The 11,419-nt window shown below is 43.8% G+C and overlaps 1 protein-coding gene and 2 long non-coding RNA genes across 5 annotated transcripts, besides 1 other annotated feature; 2 read left to right on the forward strand and 1 right to left on the reverse strand.

Annotated features, from left to right (window-relative positions):
* The first annotated feature begins 329 nt into the window (after positions 1-329).
* Positions 330-3,549, forward strand: CG8298 (uncharacterized protein). Of its 2 annotated transcripts, none has more exons than NM_165860.3 (4): positions 330-526; positions 581-709; positions 766-2,131; positions 2,264-3,549. In NM_165860.3, exons 1-4 carry the CDS (start codon positions 449-451, stop codon positions 2,479-2,481), a joined length of 1,791 nt encoding a protein of 596 aa, NP_725098.2. In that variant the 5' UTR covers positions 330-448; the 3' UTR covers positions 2,482-3,549. The 2 variants fall into 2 exon arrangements, with proteins under 2 accessions (NP_725098.2, NP_610718.1); NM_136874.3 differs by having other exon boundaries at positions 2,264-2,640.
* Positions 3,550-3,763: 214 nt separating this feature from the next.
* lncRNA:CR45319 (long non-coding RNA:CR45319) lies at positions 3,764-7,294 on the reverse strand. Of its 2 annotated transcripts, none has more exons than NR_124516.1 (1): positions 3,764-7,294. It is a non-coding gene; the product is annotated as a long non-coding RNA:CR45319 (long non-coding RNA). The 2 variants fall into 2 exon arrangements; NR_124518.1 differs by having other exon boundaries at positions 6,194-7,294.
* Positions 5,835-5,927: a mobile genetic element.
* Positions 6,194-7,393, forward strand: lncRNA:CR45318 (long non-coding RNA:CR45318). The gene has a single exon (NR_124517.1). It is a non-coding gene; the product is annotated as a long non-coding RNA:CR45318 (long non-coding RNA).
* Positions 7,394-11,419: the final 4,026 nt, after the last annotated feature.

Here is an 11,419-nt window from a genome sequence, read left to right on the forward strand (position 1 = left end):
GTGTTCTTAGAGTTGCCTGAAGTGTGACAAATGTCTTTATTCATAAATTAATAGATAAATCAAAGCTTTAACATCAAAGATATTACATCTATTCCAGGCATTTATAATAAGCCATATTAAATATAAGCTCTTTTAAATCAATTTTTAAATTAGTAAATTGCAAGTTTTACATAATAAAGGGTATTTGAAGCGTCGAATTTATTGTAATACCTAGGCCCACGGTCAGATTAATTACTCTCGATCGGAATTGTACTCCAACCTGTGGTTAGCGTATTCGCTAAGAAATCGATAGCTAGCATCGATTTTCGATGAAAAAATGAATTTTTACATCACTAGACAATTGGCGTTCCAAAAAGCGACAACAACAAAACACGACTTGCTTATTTTGCTCGGCTAGCGAGCCTTAACACCATTAAGCACGTGTCCGTGGACACCCATCAGGCCAAAGATGTCCAACGGTCGTTACGGGAGATTCGGAGCACTCATCGGCGTCGCCTGCGTGAGCAGCACCCACTGCCGCTTTCTGGTGAGAAGGTCCTAAAGCCGAAAACGGCCGCTGACTCAGATTCTATTTTCATAGATATACTCAACGAAAAATGCCGAGGTCCTGGCCTACCATGAGCTGAAGCTGCGACAGATTGTCCACCAGGCGGGCTGGATGGAGTACGATCCGTCGGAGATATGGAAGAACACACAGGAGTGCATAGAGGTTGTTAATCGCCGGGTTATATCATCATGCGGCAACTAATCTGACTACATTTGCAGACCGCCTATAAGAACCTGGTTATACTAGAGATCAATCCACGTGATATTATTGCCATCGGTATCGTAAATCAGCGGGGCACCTCGGTGTTATGGAATTTGGAGACGGGACAGCCACTGCACAATGCCATCGGATGGTCAGATTGCCGTAGCACTCCCATCCTAAAGACCCTGCTCCATAATGTCCGGCACAATGTGGACTACGTGAGGTATCGCAGTGGCTTGCCCCTGAGCAGCTGTTTCAGTGCCCTAAAGATCCGTTGGCTAATGGATCACGTTCCTGCCGTAGCCACTGCCATTGAGGAGAACAAGTGCTTATTCGGCACCTTGGACTCCTGGCTTCTGTGGAACCTAACCGGCGGCGTTGAGATGGGTGTGCACTCTACTGACATTACCAATGCCCACTACACTTCCCTTATGAACGTGTCCACAGAGCAGTGGGATCCTAAACTCTGCCAGTTCTTTCGATTGCCCCTGAACATACTGCCACGCATACGATCCAACTCCGAAATCTTCGGCTATGTGCTGGAGGGTCCTTTGCATGGCACTCCCATAGCGGCCATGATGGGTGAGCAGCCCGCAAGTTTGTTGGGCCAACTCTGCGTGAAGGCCGGGCAAAATGTCTGTACCCTGGACGACAGCTGTTTCGTGCTCCTTAACACGGGCAGGGAGAAGCTGGACTCTGCAAACGGACTGATAACGGGCATAGCGCACAAGCTGGGCGAAAAAGCGGCCACTAACTACACACTCGAGGGAGCCATTTCAAATGCCGGTTCCACGGTTACATGGCTGCGGGATAAGCTACAGATCAATACTGAGATTAATTCCAATGATAATGTGGTGGAGTCTTTGAATACATTCATCGGCGAGAACTCGATGATCTCGTCCTCTTGTTCCTCATCCATGCTGAATGCCGAGTGTGGACTGGCAGCCAAGAGGTCGGAGATTACGTTTGTGCCGGCATTTCATGGCATGTACGCACCCTACTGGCGACACGATGCCAGGGGCATAATCTTGGGACTTACCAGCCAGACTACAGCGGAAAACATTACCCAAGCTGCTTACGAGGCCACCGGGTTCCAGATCTTTGAAGTGCTACAGGCGTTCAAGCGCGATACACCCAACTGGGACCGATCCAGCATGCAACCCGTGCTGACATTCGGCGGTGATTACGCCGAAAACTTGCATTTGGTGCAGTTCATAGCAGATATTATTGGCTATATGTTGGAGCGTCCACAGACCACCTCACCTGCTGGATTGGGCGTTATGATAACCGCGGGCGTGACGATGAAAGTGGTGTCCCTGGAGCACGCCGTAAAAATGTACACCCCGCCCACTGATGTCTTTTCGCCAACAACTACCAAAAATCGTAAGTAGAATTTGGGTCAGTGCAACGAAATAACATGTTCCCTTCTTTTATTACCAAATCTAAGCACGAGCTATGTGCGTTTTCTCCTCATACTACTTCATTCAATAATATAGATATATATTCTTTTTCTAGGTCGAGAGCTGCTCTACAAGCGCTGGGCTTATGCGGTAAAGAAATGCCTGCACTGGAACAACTACGAGACGTACGAGGCTGATATTGAGCTGTTTGCTCAGCGAGAACTTGATCCCAATTTACCTGTAAGGCGTTCCGTACCGGGCAGTATATTCCTGACCACTTCTTTTGCGATGATTATCCTGGCTAACTACTTAAAGTCCAATCCCCTGAAATAGTGGCTGATGTAGGGAAGAACGGCTGCTCTATCTAGTCAACCAAACACGTTCAAATGTGTGCATTAAAATTTATTGTTTAGTTTAGCATATAATCTTAAATAGTTCATTTTATATGTATATATAATCAAAGTTGTAGATCAAAATGTTTGTGATTCACGTATATACACCACTGCAGATATACAAGACTTTTTTAAGCTAATGTCCTGATTTATTAATCATTTAATTTAAGCTGTGCGTTACTTCTTTCGCCACCCAAAGACAATTGTTAAAACTGTTGAGAGATGAGCACAAAAGTAGGAAAATCTTGCATGACGCATAGATGATGGTGGCCAAGTGAATGTGAAAGCAAACTGTTGAGATTGTGTTTTACAAGTGGAGAAAGCGAAGCACAAGTGCCTAGTGTTCGCCAGATGAAATCCATTTGCCGCTTAATTAGCTGGCTGGTCTCCTCCACGTGGAGAGGCATTCATCACTGGCCCCGGGCTGCAGCTCACCGCATTGAATGAAGCTTAAGTTATTGCGCTTATTGTTGACACGCGAATCGTTGAAGGAGCAGCTGTGCCCGTGCATTCCAGCCTGCAGCCAATGTGCACTTGAGCGCGCCTTCCCCGGAACTGGTGGATGAGTACGATGGGAGCCACGGAGGAGCACCCTCGCCTCTTGTCTCTGCTGCCCTTCGTTGTCGTCCAGCGCAGGCGAGGCACTCTTTCAAATGAGTTTTTATGCACGAGCGTTTGCCAAATGCCCTACGGAAATACGAGTGAGGCTAATGATTTGCCATCGCGAGCTGTAAGAAAATGTTTAAAGCACGGTTACTACTAACTTAGTAAAGGATACTATTATTTACTTAATTATTTATTAAAATGACAGATGGCTTATTGCGGTACACAAAATGTTTGGAGTAAGACCTTGCTTTGTTTAAAAATGTAATTGATTTTTTTCTCTAGATTTTAAGCTGTAAAAGGAACTACAACTATGTGAATTTAATGCTATAGTCAAGAATTTAGATAACTATTGAATTTGAAGCGCAGTAGCAAATATAAAACTACAGTTACTCAGAAAGTATTACTATTACTATTTAAATTTAGAATCGTGTGGAAGTTATAAAAGTTTAAATAAAACTGGTTGAGTTTATTAAATGAAAAACATGCACTTCCAATAACCTCGGTACCTCACTGAGATGGTCGACTTGAATCTCAGTCATCGGTTTGCATTCGTAGACAAAAACGTCGACGGGCGCAGTAAAATGTGAAATTTGTGCAAACAGTGAGACAGTTCCCCCACAAAACTCCTTCAAAGGTGGTGGAGTTGGGGCCCAAGACGCCAGTAAACTTTGCACGTAGTCAATTTAAATAAATTAACACGCTTTTGTTGTGTGCGTATGTGTGTGTGGGTGAGTGTGTATCTGAATGGTGAAGATAAGGAGAGGGTGTCCCTTCCGATCAAATCCGCAGGACAAATGGGTTATTCCTCTGTGCCCCACTGTGCTGCAATATGCCAAAATAGCCAGCATTTGACATGGCCACGTAGCAAGCGGGCTATTCCTTATTCGAGGGCAACTGGGTATCGATGTCCTCGCCGGGTGGTTTCCCCGCACTCCGTTCGCCCCGTGCGGTTTCCCCCCGGACCGGGTGCAATGCTCCTGGGCGGGTGCTTTTTGGCTGTTTTGTGCGACTGCCACAACGCATAAATCTTCAACTTTATGGCATCAATAAATGTCGGGGCGAAGTAATGATTTCGTCAAGTTCTTTGCCATTGTGCAGTCGCCCAAGCCGAGAAATCCTCCCCTCGTCGTTTGCTGCACTCAATGGGGGTTGGTTGTGCTGGTGCTAGAACTCGAGCTCCTGGGTTCCGGCGTTGCTGGCAGGGATCTGTATAACTGGGTAGATCCTGGATGGCACCAATCGAGCTTCGAAGCTAAAGCTAAATATGCACAGAAAAATAAAATCTATCTCTAGCACTTCAAAGTAAAAGTTTGTAGTAATATGCATAAGGATCAATACAATCTCAATTATATTGAGACTTTAGTTATATAAATACAAAACCACCTAGTACTTAGATTTCTGCTTTGATTAAAAACTTTGCTCAGGTACCATTTCTCTTGTAAGGTTTTAGTTCTTTGTATTTTAGAATTCAATTTTTTGGCAGGCTTTCGTGCATACATTTGTTTGCCTGTTCGGGTTCATTCACCTTCGAAATCACCCAAATAATAAATTGTGGGCATGTTGACGCCCACAAGGAGCACAAGGAGCCAGCGACTGAAAGGCTTCACACATTGGGCGCACAATTTATTTATTGGACGAAATGTGCCAGTAACTCCACGGCCGGAGCCCATCTGCATAAGCGTTCCGGGAAAAAAAGGGAGCTGGAGGAGCATTGAATATTCTGATGGCTGGCTGCCTTATCAGCTGGAGCTGGAAAAAGGAGCTCCTGCCACTGACAGAAACTTTTTACGCACTTTTTACGAGGCAACCCACCCAGAGAAACCCCGAAAACCTCGCTTTCGCATGGCAGGCCGTCATAAAAATGTCGTAAATTCGCCGAAGCGAAAGTTTTCCAGTGGAGAACCGGGCTCAGAGCTCCGAGCTTCGAGCTCGGTGCCATCGTAAAAGCCTTAATTAATTTTCTAATCAACATTTTGCCTGCATGTAAATCGTCTGATTTTCCGAGTCCATTTCCAGCCCGCTTGTGTGGATGTAGCATAATTTCAGGCGCTCCTCCCACAGTTCGCAGTATGTACTTTCAGTACGAAAGTATCCGAAGTTGTTAAGCCTTCAGCTCGATTAGTTGGCCGGGCGGCTTGGTTAAGTCAACGGCGATATGTCAAAGTAAACGCCTATAAAGCCCCAACTGCCAGGAAGGTGGGGGGGGCGGCGGATGGGCGGGGCATCCAAAGTGGCGCCAGTAGTCAAAAGTTGCGTGCTCTGCGTTTGGATGATTCTGGACATTGTTTTGGTGGTGTTTGCTTGGCTTGTTAGTCGGCCCTTGTTTTTATAGTTGGGTACAGTAAAAGAAAAAAAATCAGATGACAATCAGTTTACAAAATGTTTTAAACGTATCTGAAACTTATATTACGTATACGTATAAATAAGAAACAATCGGTATACCTATGTTATATGCCATATAGCTGCTATAGGAACTATCAGAAAATGTATAATAATTTATAATAATTGAAAGAAGGCGGTGACGACATAATCACTTATCTGTGTGTTCTTTATTTGGGATAATTTTTCCAGGACTTGTTTAAAATGGGGGCTATTTTATCTGGAGGTTTATTTATCCGGAGATTATTTTGTCTAGGCGTTATTTTTATTGATGGTAATTATGCCCGTTATATGGATAGTAAAAGGGCATACTAGATTCATTGAAAAGTATGTAACAGGCAGAAGGAAGCGTTTCCGACCATATAAAAATATATATTTTATTCTTTTTGTTCAGGATCAATATTCCTTGATCCGGTGGCAAAATATTTTGGGGAGTTAGCTTTTTAAAAGCTAAATTGCCTGAAGATTATTTTCCACAATCGCTTATAACAATTCATTTTTTATACATAACTGTGCTTTGCGTCTTTTGACTTTTCATAAATTCATAAAATTTTTGACAAATATTTGAATTTAATTGTGTTTGCTACTTTTTTCATTAAATGTTAAATGAATGCTTGGTTAGACTACGTTTCTAGTGGCAAGTCTGCGAATTATCCCCTCCCAAAAAACACAAATATCACTCATTCGCCCCGTCAGCAGCAGCTCTGTCCTTGCCAATTAAGTGCGGAATTTCGGTTTATTTTTCTTGTGCACAACTGCATGGCACAGCACAAATTAATTTAAATATTTAAAGAGTTTAATTATTTTTTAACTGCCCAACAAGGACGGTCGCAGACAGGGTGGGCAAAATGGAGTAGAAGGAGCAGCAGGAGAGGAGCAGGAGCAGCAGGAGCAGCAGGAGGCCAAGTGCCATGATCCGGGACCATAACTGCATGGCAACCTGCGAGGACGACGACAACGGGCAAACAGCCAAGCGTAAACTTAACTGACAAGTGGAGACTTAACTTCCCATAACAAATTGCATTCCAATTGCATGTCGGGAACGCACACATCCCCCAGCACCACAAATCCTCCAACCCCCAGCTGCCCACCTTCTGGATGCCGTGGGGCATAAACAAACACACACGGAGTCGCATTCACTCACTGTTCTCCTCTGCTCCTCCTGGCAGGACTTGGTCGTCGTCATTGCTGTTAATTTAAATTGCTTTAAAAAAAAGCAGGTGCACAGCACAGTGAATGGGCGAAATGAGAACAGAAACGAGTTCCATTCAGGGCAAATGGCAACAGGAGCAGCTCCTGGCCACGACTTTCCTCCTGGAAGCAGCGAGCACAGCCTCTCCAGTTGCCAGCCCTGAGATGCCATGCACGAAATAATCCTAAAGGGTGTGAAAAGTATGAATGCAGCCAAGAATGTGCACACCAGATGGGTGTGGAGTTGGTGGCTGGATGGATGGACTGGTGGGCTGTACGGGCTGTATGCCTGGTGGAGTTCGCCTGTGGGAGACGCGAGAAATGAGCTAGCTCGCTGTGAAAGGAAAACAAAATTATGCAACTTGAAAATGGGCGACAGACAGACGTGGATGCCTACGCCGAACCACACACAATCCTTGCTCCTTGGCTGCTCCTCAGTTCCTCAGCCAACTCAGGTGCAGCGTTCTGTTTTTGTTGCGCGATTGGAGGCGTCTCCGGATACCAGTTCCACCCACCCAACATCCTCACATGGCTGCCTCCTCTGTGGCTTGGAGCTAGAGCGTCTCGACGAATGTTCTGGAAGAAAAAATATTTTGAAGTGCAAAACATATTCTTAAGAATAAGGAACAGTAGACGAAAGAGTTGGATTTAAAGCAGCTGAGTTGAGCAGAAACTAGATTCAATTCAGTAAATTTAAATTTAAGATTTTAAATGAATCAGGAAACTATTTCCACATTGACAAAGTAACTACAATTTGAATTCTCTTACTTACCCCAATCAAAAACTTCTACTAAGAGGTCCCAATTTCCCTGAGTGTAAATGTTTATTCAGTGCTACTCCGCAAAAGTGAAATGTTTTGGGTTGCAGTTTCTACTTTGCATTCAATTAAATCCAGACTCGAAGTAATTGCCAAGTAAATACGAAGAGCAAACCGAGATGGGAGCAGACTATAAAAATGCCTGACAAGATAACTTTGCCAGGATTTTGGTAGCTGGAAAATGAGGGAAAAACTCTGCATTTTTATTATTGATAAAATTTGCTAAGCGACAACTTTTGCCGACCGACCAAAGTTCGTGCGGGTTGTGACAACCCTTTTGGCTACCATCGAACTCATACGAACTCCTCCTACGAATCAGTTTATTAAAATTCAGGACGAGCAGCAGCAGCCGCAGAAAGAAAATTCCGAGGAGCTCCATGAAATTGTATTACCAAAAATATTGAATAGGGGCGAGGAATCGGGTATAAATAAGGAAGTTGAGATAGGGACTTCCGAGGATTTCAGCCACATGTGTCGCCTTTAGGGGCCAATCGATGGCTGCGATTGGATGGCAAAGGCAGCTGAGCCCGCGGTTGCCACCTCCAACTTCTCCTACTCGTATAGCCCCAGCCATCCTGTCGCACTGCGGTTGAATTCAATGATTTGTAGTCCTGGCTGCGTCTTAATTTATCCAGCAGCTTGCTCAGCTCGCACAAGACAATCGCCGCCTAATGGAGTGGGGTTTTTTTTTTGAGAAAGTTTTTAAAATACTTTTCAGTCGCTGCAGAAGTTTTAGCCAAAATCATTTGTATGCGGTGGCGAGCGTACAAGCAAAGTTTCTGCACAGCAGGGAAATAGTTTGGAAAAACCGTTCGCCTTTTAAGAAAAAAGAAATGAAAAGTGCTGAGGTACAACTACAAGTTAAGGCTACTTATTAAAATCTCCCCTTTGGCCCATTGAGCAGTACAAGCACTTGGCTTTCCTTTGAGCACATGTGAGCTTACTGCTCGCTTTTTTCGGCTGAGCACTTGAGTTGCATTGTCCTTTTGTTTGGCTGACTGCTCGTTTCTGGAAAATGGGTAAAGGACTCGGCATAAGGACCTTCCTGGCTGCCTGTTGGAATGTGTTGACATAGCGCTAAATTTTTCAGTTACTTTTGTTTGCCCTTCTGCTAGACTTTCTCCGACTTTCGCTCTTGTCTGTGGGTGTGTAGTTAAAGTTTTCCACTCTCTCTCTCTCTCTCTGCGGCATATTTGCTTGGGGCCAAAGGGCAAAAGCCCGTTTAATGCTCAAGTCAAATATGTTGAAGCGTTAGACTGTGAAAAAGGATTTGCGGCTAATCAAACAATATGAATAAGGCACTAAAGACATAACCCTTTTAATTGAGCCCTTTACCTTTTTAACATTTGGGTGTAGGGGTGTATATTTTTGATGGCATTTAATTTCCAAAAATTCAGTCCAATATATCAATGCTGTTTATTATTGTTAGCTTTGTTTAATAATCATTTGCTTATTATTACAGAAAATCTTTCCCCCGTTTCAACATCGTCGAATTTCCCATTTCACAGTTTGCTGTTACTCAACGTTCCATTACCTGTTTTATATGTTTGGCCCCCGCCCACCTCGTTGAACTTAAATGCCCCGTGGAAAAGAAAACTTTGTCTTCAGTTTTCCATCTCTATCTCCAAGGAACCTCCACCCAACATCCATTTTGGCCTTGTCTCAGCCCACTAACCTTGCTCATTTACCGCTAATTCTGAGAATGCTGCAATCTCGTTTTGGCCAAAGACAATAGTCGGAGTCGAAGAAGCTAATGCCGCCTAACCGTTATGGCCATAAAAAGGAGATTTCGAAACTTAACGCAAAGCGACTCAATAAGCGATGGGCAACATCACCTGGGCTCCCCAATCCTAACCCTTGCCCGGAAAACTGTACCATCAGCCGCAAAGTCCCCCAATGGACTGCTGATTCCGACTACGAATCCATTGAGGCGTAAGGCTCTGGCAAACTCCATTCCATTCCAAATCAACTGCATTCCTAAGCCCTGTCAGGCATTTTATGGCCAACACGAAAGCTAAACTTTTGCCGAGGGAGTCGTAACCCCGCAAGGGAGCCAGTTTGTCCTTGTCCCATGGCTTCCCGTTGCTGCCGGGTTTTCCCGGCTTTTCCCCTATTTTTCCCTCCCACTTAGCTGCGCTCGTAAAATTTTATGCGTTTTTTGCGCCCTACGCTCGGCGTTGAAAATGAAAATTGTTACTCCACAACAAGCGAGCTCACTGTCGACTCGACTCCGGATCCGGCTCCAAAATGCGGACCTATCCCCCGGAATCCCTTGCCCCGTATTTCAGCCAAGTCGAGTGTCGTGTCGACGTGGCAGACGTGGCCAGGGGGTGGCACTTTTTGTGTGGCCCAGAGGTGAAAGCGCAGACGGTTGACAATTCATCGAAAAAAAGCCAAATCTCCGGAAGGACCATATAAAATTTTGAGAATTTTTTACAAACATTCTTTGGATCTGAAACTTTTGAAAGTATTACATATAGTTGGTTATGGATAACTGCATAGCAACGTAATTACAATCATTATTTAAGAGAAGATTATTTTTGTATCTAAAGCATTACAGATTTTGTTACAAATATTTTCCTTTTAAGATTTAAGCCTTAAGAACGATATAAAATTTTAAAATGTGAAGATATGTAGTTTGAAACAGTTTTGGGGAGTTCTTTCATCTTTTATGTAAGACATTCTTCAGCATTTAATTTGAAATTTCTGCTCTTTTTCGATTTGTTTTCCCGCCAAAAATAGCTTGAAAAAAGTTAGAGGCGCGTTTTGAATGTGTCCTTTGTTTTTGTTGCTGCTTGCTTTTTATGACTGTGGGGTATTTATTACACTGAGCGGAAGGGGAGGACGCTTCAGCCTGATGTTTCATTTCTGTCGTTTCGCTGGCTCTGTCACTTACTTTCCCCACTGCTACCCCCTCTACGACGACCTGTGCGTTAATGAGTCAACACAAAAGGCTCAGCTGTTTGTTTAATGCATGTTCCACCCCTTTTCAGACGCCACCCCTTTCAGGTGGTTGGGTTGTTGAGTGGGTGGCTGGAGTTTCAATGTCGCCTTTGTTGCGCTACGGTTTGTACAAATAGAGCAAAGTATTGTCCCAACTTTAAGGGCTCCCATCTCGCAGATTGACACAAGTGAATCACTTCAGGTGGAAGGTGTCAGGACGACTTATCTCTCTTTATCACTAATTACTGTGACCACATCCGATTCAACTTTTTGTTGGACTCGAAATTGGGGATGAGCTGGGATTAACCATACTTTACATATTTTAAGAAAATGTATAGTTTATAAAAATTGTTTGTTTGCTTAAATATCTTTATATCCTTTTAGAACTCTTGAACTTAAAATGACTGCTTTAAGAGGAAACCAATATAAAGGCATGATAATATATTGATATTTTTAATTCCACTTATTTGCTGTCAATAGTTTTCTCCCAACATTCAGGACATAAAGTGAACACTAATTAAAGCTATCGCAAATTTATTTCCGAGCCAGCTTGAAATAATCAAGTAAGTTATGGTTTCCCTTTTGAGTTGTCTCACATTCAACATGCCCCAAAAACACAATTCAAAGTTTCCCTCTCACTAATTGTGCAGAAATTTTGCAAATGAAAGCGCCATCAAAAGCAGGCTGAATCCATAAAATTCTGCAATACACGCAGCCATAGGATTGCCATGGAGATGACTGCGTTATAAACGAGTCTGCGATGTGCTTCAATTATGTGCCAGGATGCCAGGAAGCTGGTCGGGTTTCCCTTTTTCCCCCAAATTTGCGGCTGCAAAAAACTTTTGCCATGTGATGAATGCGAAAATATGTTTTCGGGGACTCCATAATGAGGCAACTCAGGAGCGGCAGCGAGTTGCACCATCAATCTGCCGGCTTTCGAGTC

The sequence above is a fragment of the Drosophila melanogaster genome, chromosome 2R (genome assembly GCF_000001215.4).
Source record: "Drosophila melanogaster chromosome 2R".
Lineage (NCBI taxonomy): Eukaryota > Metazoa > Arthropoda > Insecta > Diptera > Drosophilidae > Drosophila > Drosophila melanogaster.